The sequence below is a fragment of the Meleagris gallopavo genome, chromosome 10 (genome assembly GCF_905368555.1).
Source record: "Meleagris gallopavo chromosome 10, MGAL_WU_HG_1.1, whole genome shotgun sequence".
NCBI classification, from domain to species: Eukaryota; Metazoa; Chordata; class Aves; order Galliformes; family Phasianidae; genus Meleagris; species Meleagris gallopavo.
In genome coordinates this window covers 9,650,351-9,672,704 of record NC_139413.1, presented here as the reverse complement: position 1 = coordinate 9,672,704, position 22,354 = coordinate 9,650,351, and the positions used below count along the sequence as shown (strand labels likewise).

The following is a 22,354-nucleotide window of genomic DNA, read 5'->3' as shown; positions in this document are numbered from 1 at the left end:
TTTGGCACACTCACATCTTCAAACTATGTGAAACAGCTTAAAATGTAACACTTATCCCCAGTTATTATTAATTGGCATACTCTTGATTCTTCTCATTCTGGGCTCAGACACAAAAAGAATGGTTTCTGCAGAAAGGCTCAAGTCAAAGGAGCAAACAGGCCAAAACAGGAAGAAAGAAACTTCACTGACTGTAGGCAGCAAGACTAAGGTAATCCTTAATGATAGATTCATTTTCTTTAATATATATGAGGGATGCTCCAAAAGTACTGCCTCCTACCTTATTATGCTGGTTCACAAGAACAGAGGTGGAAGTCAGTTGTGTAGCAGTAGAGACTTAGATTTTCCAACAGTACTCCATTAAATTTTGTTGCCGAGTGACAGATGGCAGCAGAGGAGCAGTCTGACAAAATGGTATTTAGCATAGAAGCATATACCACGCAAAGGTGTATCACTGAATTCCTCCATGTGGAAAAAAAAAGACACCCACTGATATTCATTGACACTATTTGAACATTTAAGGAGATGAAACAGTTGATGTGAGTAAAGTGAGGCAGTGGGTGGTGCATTTCAACAGTGGTATGGCATCTGTGGGCCACCTCTGCTGGTACAGATTATTACTAGCAAGGCAAGCAGGTTCTTGTTCATCACTGGAGAAAATGCATAGCTATGGAGCAGCTAGGTGCTGACTACATATAAAAATAATGTTTCATAACTGATAATTTACTCTACCCAATAGTGTTACTTTGCTCTTTGTTTCTGCTGTAGTTTACAAGGAAATAAATAGGAGGCAAATAAATAGGAGGCATTACTTTCAGAGTGATTCACAGAAGCATCGAAAATAAGTGATATTTTGATAGTATTTGTTATCCAAAGGTTTTATAGGGCTTACCAAATATTTCAATTGTGTTACACAGGAAAGAGTTTGCTAATATATGAACATACATAGGTAATAACTGTTTTTGAGCATCTACTGACCTGCTTCTGTGCAAATTCTTTCTAAATTAAATCATCCTTATCTTCTGTAGTTGTACCTCAGCTAAAGGAAGTTATTTAGGCCATTACCAGTTTTGTAGCATAGAAGATCCTGTGACCTTCTGTAGCCTTTCAAACAAAGTCTGTTTCCATCAATATAAACCTTTGCAACAAAAGCAACACATCTTGGTAATAATAAATATAAAATCTATGAGATATTCCTCATTACTCAGAATGATAGCCACAGCTTACAGAATGCATGATGGCAGAAAGCTTAACACAAAACTCTTTGCAGGCCCTAAACTTGTACACATATCCACTGTCTATGTCAAGTTTATTACCTAATGTGCCTGTCACTGTAAGCCAATGCCTTGTCTGTAGTTACACATGTTTATTAAACAGAGGACGAAAAGTCTGCATATCCAAATATGCATCCTTCAGAGGCTGAGCTTGTAAAAATTCAAAGCAGCCACTACATCACCTCTTTGCCAGGGACCACAGGAGGGATCACCACCACCAGTGGAGCAAGAGACAGAGCACTGCCAGTCATCACACAGACAGAGAGCATGTGAGAGGGTCAGTAATGCAGACAACAGAAATAATTGTTGGCAAGTCAAGGGGAGGAACGAATATACTTTTCTAAAACTTCACAAGAAACAGTGACTGATGTAGAACAATTTTAGTTTAGCCATTTTTTATTTTTTTTTTCCCCTGTTTCCACTATTTCTGGGAGGTCACATTGCTGATGAAGATGTCTCATCTGCCTAATATTTCTCAGCTAAATTGGATGAAGTGTGAAGCAAGTCTTACAAAAAGTATATCTGCTTCCCCCACAACACAACCTTGAAAAGCACATTTTATTTCTAACATACATCTCAACTTTCTGAGCTTCTAACAATGCTGAGCAAGTAAGGTTGAGGTGGTTTTAGAGCCTTCTTAAAGCTGTGTGCTGGCTGCATTTTCAAAGCCATTAGTTCCATAACTCTAGCCTTGCCGCAGTCACTGGGGGCAATGACTGCAAAGACGACAGGCCAAGCTCAGAAACCTTGCATTCAGTGCACAAGACGTGGTTGCATGCAGACTTTCTACTTAAATGCGTCTTACCACAAAACATTGTGGGCTGAGAGTTTCAACACATTCCAACAAAAACTTGTGTCAAAACCTTTGAGCTTCGGAAGGAGCCGATTGCTGGGCTTCTTTAGATGCCTTTGAAAATTTGTGATTTAATAATTACACTCTTCATCATTTTTATCTCTCTATATACATATGTATGTATAAGTACAGTGTGCTCTTGACTGCCGTGTTGCTCCACACTCAGGTTAGCCTGCCATCCTGCGGCTATAAGGAAAACAACGCTCTGTTTAACCTAACATCTGTACACCGTCTGGATGCACGCAAGCATGCTAATGTCTATATTATAATTTAGGCAAAAACAAAACAGCTCTTGAGCAATGCAAGACAATTATTTCACTTAATTAGATGTGGTGGGGTCTCGTTGTGTGCTGATTAGACAAGCTGGTATAGAATTGTAAAGGCAAACCAGCATTACAAATTAAGCAAAATTATTGTTAACTAAACTGCACCAGGTAATACTTTGCTCAATAACTATCAGTATCTAATCTGAAATAAGAATTGCCAGGATAGCTCTATTAGGCATTCTCATATTCTCATGTTAACTATTAGTTGGATTTCTCCCACAGGGAACAACCCGCTCCTGTTGCAAGAGCAGAACTTCCATGCAGTGGACAAGAGAAAAAAGTCCTACCAGACAGGAAGATGAATGACTAAAGGAATTGTTTTTGCTCAAACACCCAGGAATAGCAAGGGTGGGTGGGTGGCAGCAAGAAGGGTAGGGGTGTCACCCACCTGGCCTATTGATTCATTTTAAAGAAAAGCGACTTTCCTATCAGAAGAAAAGTCCTCCTTTTAGGAGGATTTGCTGTGCTGTCTGAAAAGGCTCAACACTCAACTCCTGTTCTCCTTTTTGGCATAGAGAAGAACAATCAAGCAATAACACAGAGAAAATAATTTATGCATTTGATTAATTTCCACACCAGATGTTCCCACATATACACACATCTCTCCAGCTCTCTTTCTCCAGCCAAGAGCGTGCACAGCTGATTCTTGTACAGTCAACACCAAAGCTATTTCACAGACATGTTAGCAGAGACAGATCCCACCACTTCCCCAGGGGCCTGCTCCCTTTTCCATTGAAATTAGGGCATCATTGTGCTCATTGTCTTAAGAGAGCACCAGAGAAGTTGCTGGAAAAACATCTGCTACTCTGTAACACACCTACGCTTGCACCTCTTGCAGCCTATGATTTCCATTTTACATATTCCCTCAGCTTTCTTGCTGGCACCATAAGGCACTAATGCTGTTCTGCTGACCAGTTCTGGACTTTCATTCTTCATAATGTAGCAACAACTATAATGTTGCATTTCATGATTGTACTTATGACTCAATAAATCTTAAATCTGGTACAAGTGTTCCCAAATGAAAACAGCAGCCACAGTTTCTACAAAACTCCTCCAGGCAAATCCCCAGCTCATAGAAAAACATTATGAGAAATTGTTAAATCCTAAATCATCTGTCTATTTTTAAAAAACTTTCTTACTTAATATTGATAGAAACTATTTTATAGCCTTGGAGCTGTAAGTGTGTATGTGGTACTAATTGCTCTGGATCCAAGTGAGAAATTCACTGTTAGATGCAGAAGGAAATTGAGACAATATACATACCTCTCCCCTTTCTAGATCAGTTTGCCTTCACGACTCTGTCTTGTTACAGAGGACAAACACATGGGATTCTCTTTGAAGGAGAACTTATGCTTTCTTGATGGAAATTAAATGTGATCTAAGGTGGAAACATGCTGGTGGAGCAGAAGTAACAGCTGAGGTGAAACCATCCCATATACCAACAGCGTTGTCCATGAGCATTTTTTTTTTAACCACTAGATTCTCAGGGTGTGCATCTGACAACCAGTCATTTCCACATTTATGATCACTTGCAAGATAATGTTAAAGACGACTAAAGGGGTCCGGTTATCAGCTGAAAACAGCTACTCTCCCAAACAGGCATTTTAAATGCTTAGGTGTCAGGTTAGCCAGATGATCTTAGCTATCTAAAATCATAAACAAAATTTTAGGAGGCAAAGGACAATAGGAACTGATCTGTAAGATGTGATTCAGGAAGAAAAAATGGCCAGTACCTACTTCTGAAGTTCCCATAAAGAGGCAGCGTAGTACTGTATTATGCCAGTACAGTAAGATTGGGTAAATGCTGACAACAGATTGGCAAAGGACAGGATGGCACAGGCAGGAAGTGAGAGAGTACATAAGAAAGGATACAAGGTTAAAATAGTCAGTCTTGCTTGACAGGCTAATAAACAAGCATCTCTTCAGATCAAGGAGGGCAGTGGGCATCTTATTAGTCTCCTAATGCTTGAAGGGAAGTTGTACTGATAATTAGATGTAGATGATGATAAATCTCATTGTTTGGGGCTTGAAATGTCATAGTGTCTAAACATTTTTATGGTGGCTGCTAATCCAGCATATAACTCTTGTGTAAACCCAGGAAGAAAGAGAAAAGGGCATACAATATAAAGTAAAAGAATTCATTGCTATCCTTCCTGTAGAATTAGGTGAAGACAAAAGCAGCGTAGGGAAATTGAAGGCAAATAACATGACTAGCATGATTCTAAATTACTGAAAGTAAAATTAAAAAACACATCTGCATTTAGGACATGAAGCCCCATTTCCTGAACTTTGCTGGAGTTATGCCAGGGACTTCAACGTAGCCACGATTTCATCCTGAGAACATCTCAAGTCAAGCTGTGAGAAAATGGAGGCCTGCCAATGTATCAAGATGTGAGGAACACTGCCTACATGTCTTAAGAAGAAAAAAAAAAACCCAACACATACCCCTTTGTTATAAGAATGGTTCTATTCATAAGGAAATAATAACAAATTTACATCATCACTGGATGGTAACCATCCCTCCCACATACACAGCTGGTGTGAACTCCCACTGTACTTATAACAGAGAAAACACCCAGGCATGTTTCAGCTGTATTAATGAATCCTGAGTTTTAAAGCTCTAAGGATGCAGATAATGACATGTGATTTCCAAATGCATCAGAACCTTGTAAGATCTAGCCCCAAGGTCCACTGAAAATAAAACAAGGCAGAGGATGTTTTACCACATTCCAGCACATCCTGGAGAGGTGACAAGTGAAAGCAGATGTAACAGAGAAAAATAGCATTGTCTAGTAAAGCAGAGGCTATCTTGCACAAGCTGAAACAGTGCACATGGTCCCTTCTTCCCCGTGATCTGAAAGCCTCATCATCACAAATGCTTACACAGATTAAATGGTAACCAAATGCTTCCCTTGCCCCCTTCAACAAACTAATTTCTGTTGCAGTTATAAACACAAACAAAAAAGATTCTTCAATGAGCCCAGGAGACAGCAGATGTTAATTATAGTAAAATGGTATCAAAGCCAAGTTGAAATGTGTTTGGTTTTGTTTTGCATGATTAGTTCAGCAGCAGTACAAAAAAATATAAACTGCATGGTACGCGAGGCCTGATCACTTAACAAAGATGTATGTAGACTTGCCCATCCTATATAACAAGATGTCACCGATACAGTTAATAGCAATTGCCCTTAAGCTAATACATTATATGTCTTTTTGACAAGAGGAATGACTGAGTTCTGACAAAGAGTAATTGTAATTTCAAATGAAAACTTTAAATGTAACTTAATTCAAAAATAAAATCATTAGTGAAAAATGTAGGGGAGCAGACAGAAGCATATAGCTTTACTGTTATCAGCAGATTGATTGACCTTAATTTAGCCCTATTAAGCATTCATACAATCACAGAGTGGCCCGGGTTGGAAAGGACCTCAAGGATCAAAGCTCCAACACCCTGCCACATGCACTACCACTAACCTCCATATCTAATACTAGACCAGATTCAATGCAGTTAAAGACACAGTAGTAAATTAAAATTATATTTACAGCACTTTGAGATTATGGTGCCCTCGGTATTCAAGGAGTTTCAGCCTTAATCAGAGGAGTGTTCCTTGGAAGTTCCAATTTCCATTAAACTTGAAGCTTAATGATCCAATTCTTCAGCTTTATACTAATTCAAAACTGTCAAGTTATTGAAAACTCTGAAACTACACAGCGTACCAAAATGAGGAATATAGTCACATCCTCCAGTTTCAGCTTCAGTGTTTCTCCAACATACCCTTCCTAGGAAGTAATGATGAGGACTGAACAGTAAGTACTGCAAATCTCCCCTTCCAGACCTTAGACTTTAGCAGTATGCCATTGTCTCACTTTCAGCACTACAAATTAAGCTAACTAAATATTCCAATCAATTACTTTTTGATATATTGCCTTCCATGGCATTTTCCTCTTACATTTATTAGTGCACTTGTATTTCCTCAGGGAGCGTTGTGTGCTAGAATTATATAGCAAGGAACATGCCATTCTTTTAAAATGTCTTCTTTCCTTCCATTGCAAGTTTAGGCTGTACCCTGTAGGGTGTCCTCAAACTAATTACTTCTCCCTCCAGTCCTAGCAGAGACCTCTACCTCTTTGGATATCAGCTTTTCTCATCACAGCAACAACGAGAATACTGATCAAAAGTTCTCCCTGAATATGACTGCACTAACAAGCTAACAGATGTAAATGTCTTCTGGTATACACTTATAACAGAGTTCTGTTTGATATCTTGCATTCAAATGCACTGGTTACAGTTTTCTTCTGAGGAATAATGGATACAATCACAAGAGAAAAATGCAGTTCCAGATTACTTGCCAGTGCTGCCAGGTAATGCAGATTTTAGGATTACTCTTCTTATGACCAATACTCAGCACCAAACACGTGGGGAACCCAGTCAGAAGATCCTTGCACTAGCCATAGGGCAAATGGATGGTGAAAATGTAACAGCAGCTCCTCAAAACCTGTTGACTAAACACACTTACTGATCAACTAGATCTTGTTTTGCAGTAGGTGGAACATACTCTGTGAATACAAAATATTGTTTTGTGTTCTACCAATTCTAAATATTCTGTCATTCGGGTCCACCAATTTGGCATTGTTATTTACATATATCACTTTTGTCTTATGCAAACACACACAAGCTTCACCCCAATCTTCAGAACCATTATTCTTTGCTTCAGCAGCACAGTTCTCCATTTCTTTAAATCAATCCATACCTAATATTGTTACAAAGAGGGAGGCCTTAAAAGGACAGGAGGAAAAAAAAGCCTCTGAGACAGTAATATCTTTGCTAAAAGAACACAGTTTCCCCAGTATAAACATTGTAGTCCTTAAATCTGATGTTACTTATTCTTAAAGTACCAAAACCAAATAAGGAAACCCTGTCTACACAGTATTGATAATTCACAAAGCCGCAGAGAAAGTGGGTGAGGGTTCTTTGAAATGTTAATTAACCCTGGGAGAATCAATAAAACCATTTGTTTAGTTCTAGCACCTGTTAATAATATATTCATGCTACTGCTTGTTCAGTTATACTAGAGATTACAGAATCTGCTCAGCAGCAAAAAGACTATTGATTTGTATGTAAAACCAAGCACAAAATACTGGCTGTTTATAGGAAATTCAGATTTGCCGTGAACAGTGTCTCTAAACAGTTTCCCAACTCCAGTGCATGCCTCTAAGGAAGCAAGCTAAACAAATCAACAGTTCACCTCTCATACAGCAGCCACTGAGCCACCTTCTGTCAGGTAAGAAACTTTCCAATTCTGATACAAGTAACTCCAAAGAACTCTAGCTTTTCAACAGTTTTTAAGGGGAAGATTAGGGAAGGAGAAAATGAACTGTGACAAATGTCACTATTTACCGTTCAGGCAGCTTTTCACAATACTACCTCCTTTCTCTATACTTGCTTGATATATATACAGAATTTTAAAAATACGAAAACTTATCTAGCTAGTACTGACTTAACTACTAACCAGTGAGCACTTGCTGGTCCAAAGCACACCAATGAGTAGCATATTCTGGTCAAAAGGAGTTTGTTGCTCAAGAGTAATTGTGAGCCCATAAACATTCCTGCCCATGACAGACAAAGGAAACAGTCATGGGTAGATGATCTGTCTCATTATTACACATAACACTTTTACTATTATTTTGTTAATCTATGGAATTTAAACAGAATCCCTGTTGACCGTTTCTGCAATACTCATAAATTACAAATCCCCCCACAATATTTTTAGTGACTTGAAAAATGAACATTGAGTATCAGATACTACAGTAGCTGCAGTAACATAATAAAATCCTATTTTCATTCAGGTGAGTAAATTGACTGTGCCCCTGTAGATTTCAATCGTCAAGTTCCCTAATTTTGTTCTCCTGGTTACTGCATAGCACTTCTATGAACAGTAAGAACATACAGCTCTTTAGCATTTACTTTTCACTGCTTGCTTTTTCATCTACTGGATTGAGGATTCAACTTAATTTGAGTCTCCTGGTTTTGTCACATGTAAGACCATTCTTGACAATCTTTTGTTATCTCAAATAATAATAAAATCTCACAATTTCTAAAGCAGACAGATTCAGTGTGGCCTTAAAAACAAAACAAAACAGAAACGTACTTAGTAAGCATGACATTAGTTTTTCAGCCTCAGGAACTCATGAACAGTCCATCTTCATCCAACAGATATCTGCTGGCCTGTGGCTAATTCATAACTCAACAAATGTGAAATTGAGTTTTTCCTGCATTTGCCACAGTAATCAAAAACCCCAAGCAAGACTAACTAAGCAGGGAGAACATAAAGACAATTAATGTTTTTCAACTCTTTTCCACAGATGTTTCTAGTTTTGCCAAAAATACCAGGCATCAAAGCATTTTTTTTAATGGAATAAAGTGCTGGATAGAAGCTATAGATCTTGATTCTTGTTCCATTTTATTTTTGATACTCCAGGATTATTGTAGATGTTAGGTCCAAGTGTAGGAATGCTCAGCTCCCACAGACATAATTTGAGACTTCTGTGCCACTTTTAGGTTACATCTTTAATATTAGCTTCCATATACATGATGCTAATGTGTGCCTCCCTACACAAAGAATATCTGTCTGCTTGAGTTGCAGCTGGAACATAACTTTTTGGACAGTTATCTTACATGATTACGAGAGAACTATGACTTATTCTAAGACATGTCCTCAGGCATTATCACCAATAAAACTCATGCAACTGAATAATTCTCAAGAATACTCGACTGATGCATATGGCTTTAGTTTGCACATGTCCGTATCCTTTTGACAATGAAAAGTCCATGGGTAAAAGAAAACTTTTCAGTTCTGCTCAAGCTTGAACTGTTTCTGAGGATGTTGGCTATATTCTACATTCCCTATAGTCTGTGCTTAAGAAATTTCTCATCACAGAAGCCTGAAGCAAATATAATACAGAACATAACAGTAAGTTCTGATCTTGAAAGTAGAAGTAACTCAGTTTGGGATTTTCACCCTCCTCCTAACAAGCTACTGTGATCTGAGGCACAACTGAACCTAAGCAGAACTGTACAAAGTATTTTGAAATTTAAAATCTCTGGAAAGTTCCATTACTCAACAGAATCTTACAGTGGGTGTTCAGTTCCCCTTAAGGAAAATTCCTCCAAACCTCTCAAGAAACCAAATCCAGATTGCCCAATAGATTCTTTCGTAAGAAAATACAGCTATTGAGTAGGTGAAATGATGATCCTATTAATGTTCTATATAACATATGGAACACTATTACCAAAGAAATAAATGAGAAAAACCATCTACAAAAAATGTTACCTTTCACAAAAGCAATGAATTTTGGCTGTATTTAAGTTCGTGTTTTGCCACTGAATTTGACATAACCTGCATTCCATAAGGTTTCCTATAGAATACACACCCCACACATAGATATACACTCCACACTGTGCTACTATGCTGGAAAGGATTCCTAGCTGCTTTAATATGCATACTTCAACAAGTTGACATTAATGCTCTACTAAGCATTTTTCACAGTATCTATATGAAAAAGGCAGTTAAATGCTTCTTGCACTGTTGAGTATAATACAAAACTACTGCCCAGGGCAAGCTACTCCTCCTGATAATTTAATACAAGCTGGCAAAAAAACCATCTCTCTGGGTATTGCTTACTGACAAGGGATTGACTGGAGCACTCTTTTGTTCACGTGGTTAGAAAAAAGGAAGAGATTGAAAGGAAGCAGAGAAAAAAGCCAGAAATGAGATATTTTTTGAACTAAGTATCCATCAGAAACCTTAATTTCTAGAAATGAAAATGATTCTTGGTCTGAAAAATTGAAAATTATGTACCCTCTGCAAGTTTACTGGCTGCATTAAGAAAATAACATGATTTTTCCCCCAGTCCTCTCTTAAAAGGAAGCAAGGTTCCAAATGATGGCTAATTACATGGAAAACAATGAAACAGGTATTCTGTATGCCTATCTGAATGCATACTATGTCAGACAATCTTATCATACAGACACACTTGTAATCAGTGTCAAGATATGTTTCATATAGTTCTTACAATTTATTTAATTAATCAGTGGATCAAACCTTGACATTTTGCAGGATAGTGCTACACAAAGACTCATCAACACCTGCTCCAATACAAACCACCAATACAAGAGATTCAACCACTACATGGTTCTTCACATAGCAGCCATAGCATAAGCTCCAAATATCAACCAAGAGAACAGGTTATAGATTCCTATTAAATATTACTTAGTAATCCTTCTCTAATAAATCTTTGGCTGAATACTTTTAGCAATTAGAGTGACATTCAAGTAAAGCTTCTTGCTCTTCATAGTGCATTACTAACAGAGAGCCAAAAGAGAGAATACCTAGCTTTATGAATCTTATTGACTAGATGCATATTATTTGGGCTACAGTTCTTTTCTGTGTTTATTGACTTATTTCACTGATAACTACAAAATACTTACAACAATCAAAAAATCAGAACACCAATCAGCTGCATTTAGAAGATAAACCACTGTATCTGTGCATACATATTTAAAATGCAGAGAAAGGATGCTCCACCAAGGCTGACATGGTTATTATTAATCTACAAGAAGTCAAACAATGAGACGATGGTCTTTTTTTTTTTTTTTTTCCTAATGCCCTACAGCATTTTGCAGTAGAAGAAAAGAGAACATGGCTGGCAATATTTTCTATATAAATCCTTTGGGTACCTGTTTGTGTGTTTACTGGCATACTACCAAAGATACAATATAAAAGGGTCTTTGCACATTTGTAGGTTTTTTTTTTTTTTTTTAGTTGTTGTTTTTTTTAAGTATTCTGTAAGTCTGAGGAGTTGTAATCAAACTCTAGTGGCAGGAAGTCTAGGCCCGAATTCCCATGTTCAGAACAATGACAAAAAAAGGGTACATTCCCTGAAAGTGTGAATGAAAGATAGAAAAGTTTTAACTGGATCTTCTTTAAATTACTGGGGCTTGATTTTCCAAAGCTCACTATCTAGAAAAAATTTTAATGCTATACAGATTCAGAGAGCAATAAGCATTTTAATATTTCAGTTCCTGTCTCTACCTGATCCAACTGGATATGCTATACAACTACAGAAGCAACAGATCACTCTTTAAAATAAAATAAGAATAGGAAACCTGCCACTGCGTCTTCTAGTTGGAGTTTTTCCTGAAAATTTTATGCAAAACCTCCATATTAGAGTGCAGTACAGCAGTACATTCAAGGGCTCTTTCATCTAATCCACTCAATTTTGATGACACCAAAGAGCCACACCCAGAACTTAACAGAACACACAGTTCCAGGCAGTTTAATCTTTCATCCACCACAAACACAAATCACTCCAAGTTTAACAATGCTATATTCAAAACCAAGAGAATAAAACTGGCCTCCCAACTCCTTTAAGCAAGCATTCCCTTCTCTTGCATTAAAAAAAAAAAAAAAAAAAAAAAAAAGGGTTTCCTATACCCTACAACTATCTGAAGTCTATCTTGAAAAAGGAAAATTAAAAAAAAATAATAATAATAATAATTAAAATCTGTGAGAATAGGTAGGAAGGTTGCTTGTACATTACCTAGCAACTCAGCAGTGTGGAGGCCTCCTGCTTCATTTCAGTTGACAGGATACTGACTGTAAAACTACTGAGAAAACTGCTTCGATTATACATGCTTCCATTAGACTTATGCATGAGTAAGAACTAGAATCCTAGGAACAATACTGCAATTCCTTGAGGAAGACTTATAATTACTTTGGGGAAAAAATAAAACTAATTGAAGAAAAAATTATAGAGTTCTCTAGTAGGAGGGGGACCAAATCCAACCGTGCTTGATCCCTCTGCTGCATCAGCAAAGCTTTCCAGTACGAAAGTAACGAAGAATTTTTTTTTTTCAATCTAATGCTATCATCAAACATTTAATATTTTGAGCAATTGTTTATGAATTTTATGAATTTATCACACAACAGGCTCTTCCTAACACACATAGTATGGTATAAACATTTTATTTCTTATTCACTGATCTTCTCTGTTTTTCCTACAGTCATAAGGTTTCATATTAAAGGATGGAGTTATTAAAGAAACAAAACAGCTTTATGCCCCTTGAACAACCACCTCCAAACTTATCATTTCTTGTAATACTATATTTACTTAAGGTCATATTGCAACATTCTAAAATAAACTGCATATTTTTCGAAAAGCACACTGGCAAGTAAAAAACCGTAACAGAGAAAGTCACTAACAGCTCAAACATTACAGAAAAATGAAATATAACTTCACAACCACGTAAAGGAGCGGAGACCCTCATAATGAATAGACAATAAACTACTCAGATCAGGAATTAAAAAACTAAACTAGTAACTCAAATCTCATTTGCTATGAAAACAAAGTGCTCTTTGTTCTTGAAAAGGAAGTTGCTAAAACAATGCATAAATGAATCACTCTTCTGCAGTCAATTTCTGATGCTTAATCCTTTCTATACTTCTATTATTAATTATATACGCATCATACACTTCAGCATTGTGAAAAAGTTCATACCATTCACCTCTTATCCCATAGCTTTATGAAGTCAAAATTACTCCAAACTACCTCCCCCCTACCTAGGTAAAAGCTAAAATTCCATGACTCATTTCAAGAAAGTTAATGCATTAACTTCTTTTTTTCCTCTGAAATGCAGGGGCAAAAAATTTTGACGTTGTGCATGAGAAATGACCCTTGCTGAATTTACTGAAAACAGATACTAACTTGGCTTGCTAAAGTACCATGGATTCCATGCACACCTAGTATCTCCTGGTTTACTCATTATTTTACTTTTACAGCTGCCATAATGGATGACATGGAGTTCACTTTTTTTCATAGCAGTTCTTAGGATGCTGTTTTTAGATCTGTAAACAAAAGAGTCAATAGAAGTATTTTAACCACTGCTCAGCAGTGTTTTCACAGCATCAAGACCTTCTCTGTTTCTCACCCCGCACCCAGTGAATAGATCAGGGGTGCACAAAAGGCTGGGAGGGAACACAACCAAGCAGATGACCAGAATTAACTAAAGCAGTATTCCCTGCTACATAATAACATGTTTAGCAAGAAAATGGAAAGGAAGTTTTTGGGAGGTTAGCTCTCTTCTGCTTGTGAACTGACTGGATATCAAACTACTGTTGGAAGATGGTGAGCGATTGGCTTTGTGTCACTTGTTTTTCTTTTACAACTTCTCTTTTCCTCATCAAACTATTTTCATCTAGATACAAGATCTCATTTTTATTCTTCCCCTGTGGTGCTTACCTTACTGGGGTTGATCCTGAACACTTGTCTATCAGCATAACTGGTATAACCTGACTGACAATGTTTTTCATGTTTCATGATGATCACTACCATGTTACAAATGAAAGTAGAGCCACTGAATACTGTATTAGAAATCAGTTTGCAGCATTTCCTCTTTTGCTCAAGTGGAAGACGCAATGCTCCATGAACAGAAGAAATTGAATTTTAGATAATATAGTCTTAGGTAAAACAGTCATGTGAAGATCTCAGCAGCCAAATTGGTACCAGAGCCAGGACATGGCCTTGATGATCCTCAGGTGGGGTCTCTTCCCACTCCTTCTGAAGGTTCTATGATTCTACTGTAGTGTCAATACAGTTAAGTTGATCTGCATGACATTAGGGCATAAACTATACTGTATTTGCAACTTCTTTTCCAAAACAGTTCAAAATACTCATTGTGAATTAGGAACAAATGTTTTTGCACTGAACACTGAAGTCAACAGAACAAACCTCTTTATTTATTTTTTCAAGACAGCACCTCTCTCTTAATTCTATGAGCTACTAAAACTGTTAGAATTGACATTATCTTCTCTTTCAGAGAGCATCTAGGGTTAGCCTGTGAGGCAGAGGAGAAATATATTCGGGTTGACATAATTTCCACTGTTTTTTTGTTGTTCTTTTTTTTTTTTTCCAAATTGAGATTTTCAAGTGATTTTCCAAGCCTCACAACTGAAAAATTCAACCAGTACCCAGTCATAAGCGGTTCTTGTGCCCTAATTACAGTTCTCATCCATCAGAGAATGCATCCTTCTTCTCACATAAAAGGGGAAGGAGAAGATCTGTGACTGAGTGCAATACTGTTAACAAGAGAATTTAAATGAGAAACATTTTTGCATCTTTCATTAGGTGTGGCTCAGTTATGTGGCATGTTCATGGCTGACAGGAAAATTATGCCTTACATCTGTAGAGACGTGTAAATGCCTCATTCAGTTCAATAATTATCTGTTAGAAAGGTAGTTCCATAAGAAAAGACTTGCTACTGAAAAATGGAAGTAGCACGATGAAGCAACATTGGAATTGTATCATCACTGACCCTGCTGAATTAATTCACCTATCCAGAAATACTTCCATAAGCACTATAATTTTTTTATATTGTAAATAACGTACGGATGGGTTACACCGTTAAAAAACTTTCAAGTAGCCCATGAAAGTAAACAAAGACTACTTTCAAGATTAGAGCTCAATTCAACCGGAATTTGTACATTAATCCATATATGACAAATGCAGAAGAAAAGAAAAAAAAAGGAGTAAGAGGAAGGACATTCCTAAGAAGCATGATACAGAAAAGGAAACTTCATAAACCCATTTCAGTTTTTTTTTTTTCAGTTAAATGCTACAAGTTATCAGCTTTAATAGATAAAAATCAATAGCAGATGACTGATTCCACAATGTTCCCTATAGTTAAACACAAACAAAACACATCACTTGTCTTCATGTGGCAGTAGACAAATTATTCCAGCTATGAAAAGAAACTAATAACAACCCATTTAGTCCCACAGCTAAACAAAGATTATACAGATCTGGGAAACCAAAACAACATTATCAATTTCTGCTCACAATAAGAAAACTGTGAGGCAAAAGGAACGCAAATGTCATACTAGTCAGCTACGTATTTTGACACATATTCAAAAAAACAAATTGACCAGTTTATTATACTTAACATATTTACAAACTGTTACAAATTAAAGTATGGTAACACCAGCATTGCATGACAACAAAATCTCCATACAAGCAAAAGAAGTACATGAAAGAAATACTCCAGAATATCTAGAAGTCTTTGGTACTGAAAATATAGTTTAAGATGCAGCATTAACTCAATTAATACAGGGCATTAAACATAGACAATCACACGTAGATTTATGCCACAAAAGTAAGTTTATCTATGGCTTTCGTTCTTCTCAAAGGCTGATTACTGGATTCAGAAGTCACGTAAAGGCTTTACAGCAATTTTAGGATGGCGGGAGTACTCAAAATGATTCTAAATCCAAGCTGTCCAGAATGACTGATGCATTCCTCAACTCACTGAATTAAACTTCTTCTCAGAACTGTATGACAGCAAAGCACTAAACACTTCACAGGTCCATAGCCCATTTATCTAGCCCTTGAGAGGGCAAAACTGTGCATGAACTTTGTCTACATAGGGAACATAGGTTCAGACTCACAACTGACAAAAAAACTACATGACAAGACATGATCAAACACAGTATATCTCAGTCTACACTGCTGTACAGGTCATTTACAAAATGTTTTATGCATAATGTACATATTTACAAACACTCTGAATTGTTCCATCAAGCAATGTACTTAATATAATCACAGTTTACATAATTTTGAGGTAAATCCTTGGAAAGTTAAGAGCATCAGCAGAGTTTCATCTGCAAAACTGAACCTAACAAGTGGAGGATTTCTAATTAGGTGATCCTCACTTTTAACTAGTCACATAACAGCATGTGCTAGGTGTAACAGATGGATATGATGGCTGCAGAGAGGAGGGGGATTACTGTGATCTTCTATGCTGTGCTTGGTTCTTCACAATGGCCAGGAGGCCAGGAAGAAGAAAAGAAGGAGGTTTACTTTCTCTAAAGTTTTCAAGATGAGTTAGAAATTATCTAAATATTACAAACAGTAAATCTGAAGGCATCACCCACATTTCTTTTAACTTAAAGCACTTCTGACACTCCATAAATACCTTAAAAAAAATGCCTCACCCAAGGGGCAGATGCCACTTTGAGGACTGATCTTTCAAGCTAACTAATCTGGTTTCCACTGTTACTTAAGGATATTCATAACACTGCAACAAGATCACTCACTGCCCTGCCAGTAAAATCACAGGAAACAAGAGGGGAACAGGCATGCTGAACTCTGCAAGTTCCTTCTGCATTAACTTCTAAGAGCACAAAAGGTGACTTTAGTAGGAATAGAAGCTCCTGTCTAACCAGGAAAAACAGTTTACAGTTGGAAGCATCAAAAAGTTCATATGAATCATCCAAGAGATTAAGATATACAATTTTGTTCTCATGAAATGAAATCATCCTGCATCAGTATATCCTGCTACACAATAGAATTACAATATTTAATGCTAATTCTTACAATTTTAAAATGACTCTTGCCATAATTACCCCTAAGTTTCACTTAAATTATCAGCTACTAAATTAACAAAGCTGAGAAGACAAAGAACAAACCCAGAATTCCACTTTACAGATGATTTTTCAAGCGATAACTTTTTAGAAATGACTTCTTTAAACAAATTATTAGATTTAGGCAAAACCTTTAAGAATTCAGTTAACTAATTATACATGCATATATGCTATTCCCGTTCACAAAATTCATATTTACTTCAGAATGATTTTTTTTAGTGTACAACTGTTTACAAGGTGATAAGTAAGACAGTTTGATATTTTGAAAAATCTACTGACTACACTTCATGCCCACCTGAATGACTGAACTATGTTTTCTGCATACAGTGATAAGGAACAATAAGCCTTCATCTCCTCATATCATCACAGATGTTAGCTAGAAGAAAACAGACTTATTAAAAATTCAGCCATTCCTACAATTCATGGTGTAGTACAGGGTGAAAAACAGAAAAAGAGAATAAAGGAATTTGTTTTCCTGAAATCTTCTGGGAAGGTGAGCACCGGACTTTGTACTGATCCCCAGTGACAGCAAAGTGGCAGGTTGTTTCTTGCACAGCTCTGGGCAAGGTAATAATCTGTTCACACAAAGTTCTTTATAAATCCCAACAATAAGACTGGAAGGTTCAGACAGACAAAATGCTGCTGCCTAAGTACTTAACAAGACCATTAATGCTTGAAGTTATTAAATTCTACAATCCCTGAAATTGCTGGTCAGCAGAGAAAAATTTTTAATTCATTCATCTTCTTCAACGTAAGTAGAAGGAAACCAGCCCACCTGAAAATGAAAAAGAAAACAGAACAAAATAATACATTTTTTAAAAGGCCAAACCAGGTAAAAACAAAGATGAGCCTCTCTTTAGTAACTAAGAATACTACTACAAATAAACTAGTCTGACCTGCCCTGGTTAAGGTAGTAACTTTCTTTTTTATAAAAATAGCAAATAAATAGAGTAACTTACAGATACAATGATTTAGAGACTCACAATCTTTAAATAAAAATTAGAAAAATAAAAAGGAACTTTTACCTAAATTGGAGGTCTATGCATTTAGAAAAAAAAAAAAAAAAAGGTTGCAGCAGAAGTCAGGTTTATTTTTAGTAGTTTTTACTACAAGATGCTGCTGTCTTTTGAATGGGCAGTTAAATATTTCACAAGCTTCAGCCATGTCCAGAGAATCCTCTTTCAAAGTTAAAAGTGACTGATTCCATTGCAGTTAAATCTCATTTCTGACAAGAGGACTTTTAAATGAGACAGAACCAGAAGTCAGAGACCAGCGCTTAATACTTCATAACTTATACTAATATCTACATTCTGAAATTAATTATGTGTCAAATAACAACTGTCTTAGACATATAGGGAAGCAAAGTCATTTATTACTGTCTTATCATTTAGTTTTTCATTTGTACCTCAGTCAATTTAAGTCAATTTAACATTAATGAAAGAGCTCAAAATCAAACCTTAAACATGACTGGAGGAAGTGATTGCATAAACAGTAGTGATCTTATGATCTCAATTCCAGGCAGTGAAAACTACCAGGAAGAATGCTAGTTTTAAGAGGGGTTCTTCAGGAAGTGTGTAGCTACACTGGAATGAGATGTTAAATTTTCTTCAACATGTAAAGGACATGATGATCACTATTTCTTCTCACTCCGTATTTCTTCTTTTCTGCCATAAAAAGTTCTCTAAAATGGATAAGGCATTAAATCTGGATATATCCTCCCTCATCTACTTCAAGCAGACTTCCAACTTCCATTTCCAGTTTCCACTCAAGTCACTTTTCTCCAAATCACTCATAAAACAGGAGAGAAAAAAAGGCCCTCTTTGACCTTGCTTCTCAGCCCTTAAAACATGGAAACAGAAGCAAAAAGTATTCCAAACTAACCTGCATCAAGGAGTCATACAACAAGATTGAAACAGTATAGCCTTTATAGCTCAGATCTAATATTTCCATGAATTCAAAGCTATCCAAGTCACAGAGTACAGCATGGAGTGCTTTTGTAAAAATCATCACTAAATGATGAAGTAGAATAAATGCACATCGCACTTAATCTCAACCAGATTTTTTTAGAGATCAAAAGCATAAGTCTCCTAACAAAAACAGGGCTCACTGCACAGTATTGTACTCCGGCAGAGAGGTGGAAATCATTCTGTGCTGATCTGCAAACCAGATTTCCAGCACTAGGAATTCAACCAGATCAAGAGGTTCTGATCTCACCCCCAAATCCATGCAACACAGTTCAAGGAAGTTCAACTACAACTCTACTATTAATCCTGGTTATTTTCCACCCATATAATCTTGCCTAAGCATGCAGCCTAGCAGGCCATGTTAAAAAATAAATAAATAAAATAAAAAATTAATTGCTGAGAAAACCTATCCAGAAAGAGTTCTGAAAACATGTTGCATCTTGTGAACTTAAATATGATGTAGGAAAATTTGTTTTCTTCTTTTTTTTTTTCCCTATTGTTGCTGGTTTTTGTTTTTGCTTTTCAAAATGTCATTCAAAGTGAGAGAAAGAAAAAAAACATACCCTTCCGTTTACTTCACCTCTCCACCAGCCATTTGCACTCATTTTCGTATAAATTTTTACAACATCGCCTTTCAATAAGGATAGCTCTCTCATGTCTCTTGCACAGAAGTCATACCTTGCAATGGCAATGCCTATCACCTTTGGACTTAGCACTGAAATGAAATAGAAGTAGATATTAGAGTTTATTAATTGACAGATATTTCTGTCAAATCATCTGACAGGTAGCATTACTGTAAAATGTAAGATGATTTCATGACAACGTACACTGGCATCAGCTTCACACAAATGTGAAAGCATCTGCACATAAGACTTAATACATTTAATTGTAGGTGAGTGGTGAAAAGTTGAAGAGATGTGATCCATTGTAGTTTTATTTTTAGAAAAAAATATCAAATTAGATGAACTACAAAAAGCCTAACCTTCACTCCACAAATTGCTAAATACAAAAAATACAGTAGTTTCAAATGTGCTTCATAATAGAACTTGCTGCCAGATACATGCATCAATATATTTCACAGGTCACTAGTTTCTTTCCAAAAGAATTATTAACGTTCATAGTTGATTTATGTTTACCCCTCTAATGAAGCAAAACAAACAGAATAAGGTACTGTTCTTTCAAGAAACAACTCCCAGGTTGTACATAAAGTCAGAAGCTAACATCAGCATGGGCAAAAAAAAAAAAAAAAAAGTTTATACAGCAAATTTGTATAGAGCGTTTGTTAACAATTTGCACAAGCACCAGCTTGTGTAATAACAGTTTTCAGGACTTTAGTCTGTAAAATCACTCACAAAGCTGTTCCACAAATCTTTCAACAAAGGAAAAAATACCTGCTAATTTTTTTCCTGGATTTCAGTGAAATTAATATTCAAAAGATGTAACCTGCATCAGTATGTAAGACTTTTGCCAATGTCAAGCAATGATATTTTCAGCCACACAAAGAGTAATAGAATATTTTAAAAATAACAAATGTAGAAAAAGTCTCATCTGAGAAACACCTTCCTCTCTCTCAAATCTTTACTTCACTGCAAAGTTAAACGTCTTTGCTTGAGAAATAAACCTCTTCCAGTGAGACAAATAGCACATGGCTTCATTTCTTGATGAAGACCTTCAGTTCAGAAGAAAAATGTACTCCTCCTGCATTTTCAAGTTTGAATATTTGGCCAAAGTTTTATTTATTTGTTTGTTCTAAATACAGGCTATTTTCTTTTGTAATTGTTTTCTAATGTAAATCTTCTTAGGTAGAATTTATTTACGAGCACAAGCCAGCTTCCTTCTGAAAATAATTCATCAAATAGTCACGAGAGATAACTTCATACACTAAATAAAATCACTTTTTTCACCTCAAAAAGACCAGTTTGATTTTAGTTTTTGCAATGCTTTTGACAAAGTAATACTCAATGTTCACAGCAAACTGCCTTTATTTTAAATCAGAAACACAAAACATTGCGTACGAGCTAGAAAATCTTGACACTTTCATACCTGCTTCTATTTAGGATTTTTCCTGACCCCTCCATAATAATAAATGCTGTATTTAAATTATAATGAAAGAAATCACGAAAAAAAAACAAATGTTTGAAGACCAATATAGGAATAGATTACACCTCCTTTTATACCATATCATTAAAATTTTGTCCAGCATTTCAGACTGTGTATTTGGAATATGCTTATCAGAATATACAAGATGCAATAAAAAAAGAATTAGCATCTCAAGTGATTGCTTGTGTTTACAATATGAATATGTAGTAAAAATCTAGGCCATGTATTACTTTTTCCCCTCTAAGCAAGTCATCTGTAGTCACTACTTGTTTAGACTCTGACATCAATATTGTGTCCTATACCTTATCAGGATTTCAGTAATCAATTTTGCAGGGAAAAAACACAGCATGGGCAGAAATCATTTTGTAGGGAGAAAAAAGAAAGCAGTTATTGATTGTAGAGTCAGTAGCCATTTATAAATGTGCAGCAATACCATGGGCAGATGTGGAGAAGCATTGCTGGGAGTGATTCTCGGGAGCATGATATCACTATAGATTCTAAAAAGGAGGCAATCAGGGAAGAAAGATGACAATACAAGGCAAAGATGAACGAATTTGGGAAAACAAGGAAGGAGAGAATTAGGAAGGCAAGGAACATATGGAAGAATAAGGGAAAAAATACTGAGGGAAAATTAGGGCAGAAAGAGAAAGGACATATCTGAGGAAAAAAGAGCAGGACTTTTAATTGTTTTCTGAGTTGTGAAGTCAGTGAGGAAACATAGATAGAAGCCAAAAAAAATCATAAAGCATAAATCACCAAAAACTTATGGCATAAAGTAGTAGATTCTAAAGTACATTCAAATTCAACACCTTTACTTTCAAATAGAATATGCTGATGGTGAGAAATATAAAAAAAGTCAGATGAGTCAAGGAATACACGAAAACTAACTGGTGATAGCTTTGCAAAAAATATTAGCCCTATTTTCTGGTGATAGTCACAAAAACAACTTGTATAGAGACTGTCAGCCCTGAAGTCTCAAAACCAAGCTGTTCTTAACTAAATGAATCTTGAGGGAAGACAGCATGTGGAAAGGACATCTGTACAGAGCAAAGGAAGAAAATGTTGTGTGAAGCAGAGAAAAATGATGGCTACAGGGAGAATAACGAAGGAGAGAGAATTAGCAGCAGAGATTAATGGAAAGAAAGTGTCCTACAGGAGAACATAAATGAGAAATTAAAGAAAAAAAGGCAAAAAAAAAAAGCTATCAAGGAAGCAGTACTAAAAAAATACCTTGTATATTAAGAGGGAGGTATACTGTGAGGGTGAATAGGAAATACAGTCCAAAATCTGAGCTAAGCAAATTAAAAGCACATTTGTGAATGAGAAAAATACAGTTTTCCTTAACTTAGCCTTCCCCTCTGCAAAC

General features: G+C 36.2%; 1 protein-coding gene across 4 annotated transcripts in view; it reads right to left on the bottom strand.

The window, feature by feature from the left end:
- Window positions 1–15,415: 15,415 nt before the first annotated feature.
- VAV3 (vav guanine nucleotide exchange factor 3) overlaps window positions 15,416–22,354 on the bottom strand; it is a 155,161-nt gene continuing 148,222 nt past the window's right edge. For all 4 annotated transcript variants that reach the window (XM_085231229.1, XM_085231226.1, XM_085231227.1 and 1 more), the window contains 2 exons: window positions 19,452–19,603; window positions 15,416–17,699 (listed from right to left, as the gene is read on the bottom strand). In XM_085231229.1, the coding sequence (XP_085087355.1) occupies window positions 17,658–17,699; window positions 19,452–19,603 (194 nt within the window). In that variant the 3' untranslated portion in view covers window positions 15,416–17,657. The remainder of the gene's footprint in view (window positions 17,700–19,451; window positions 19,604–22,354) is intronic.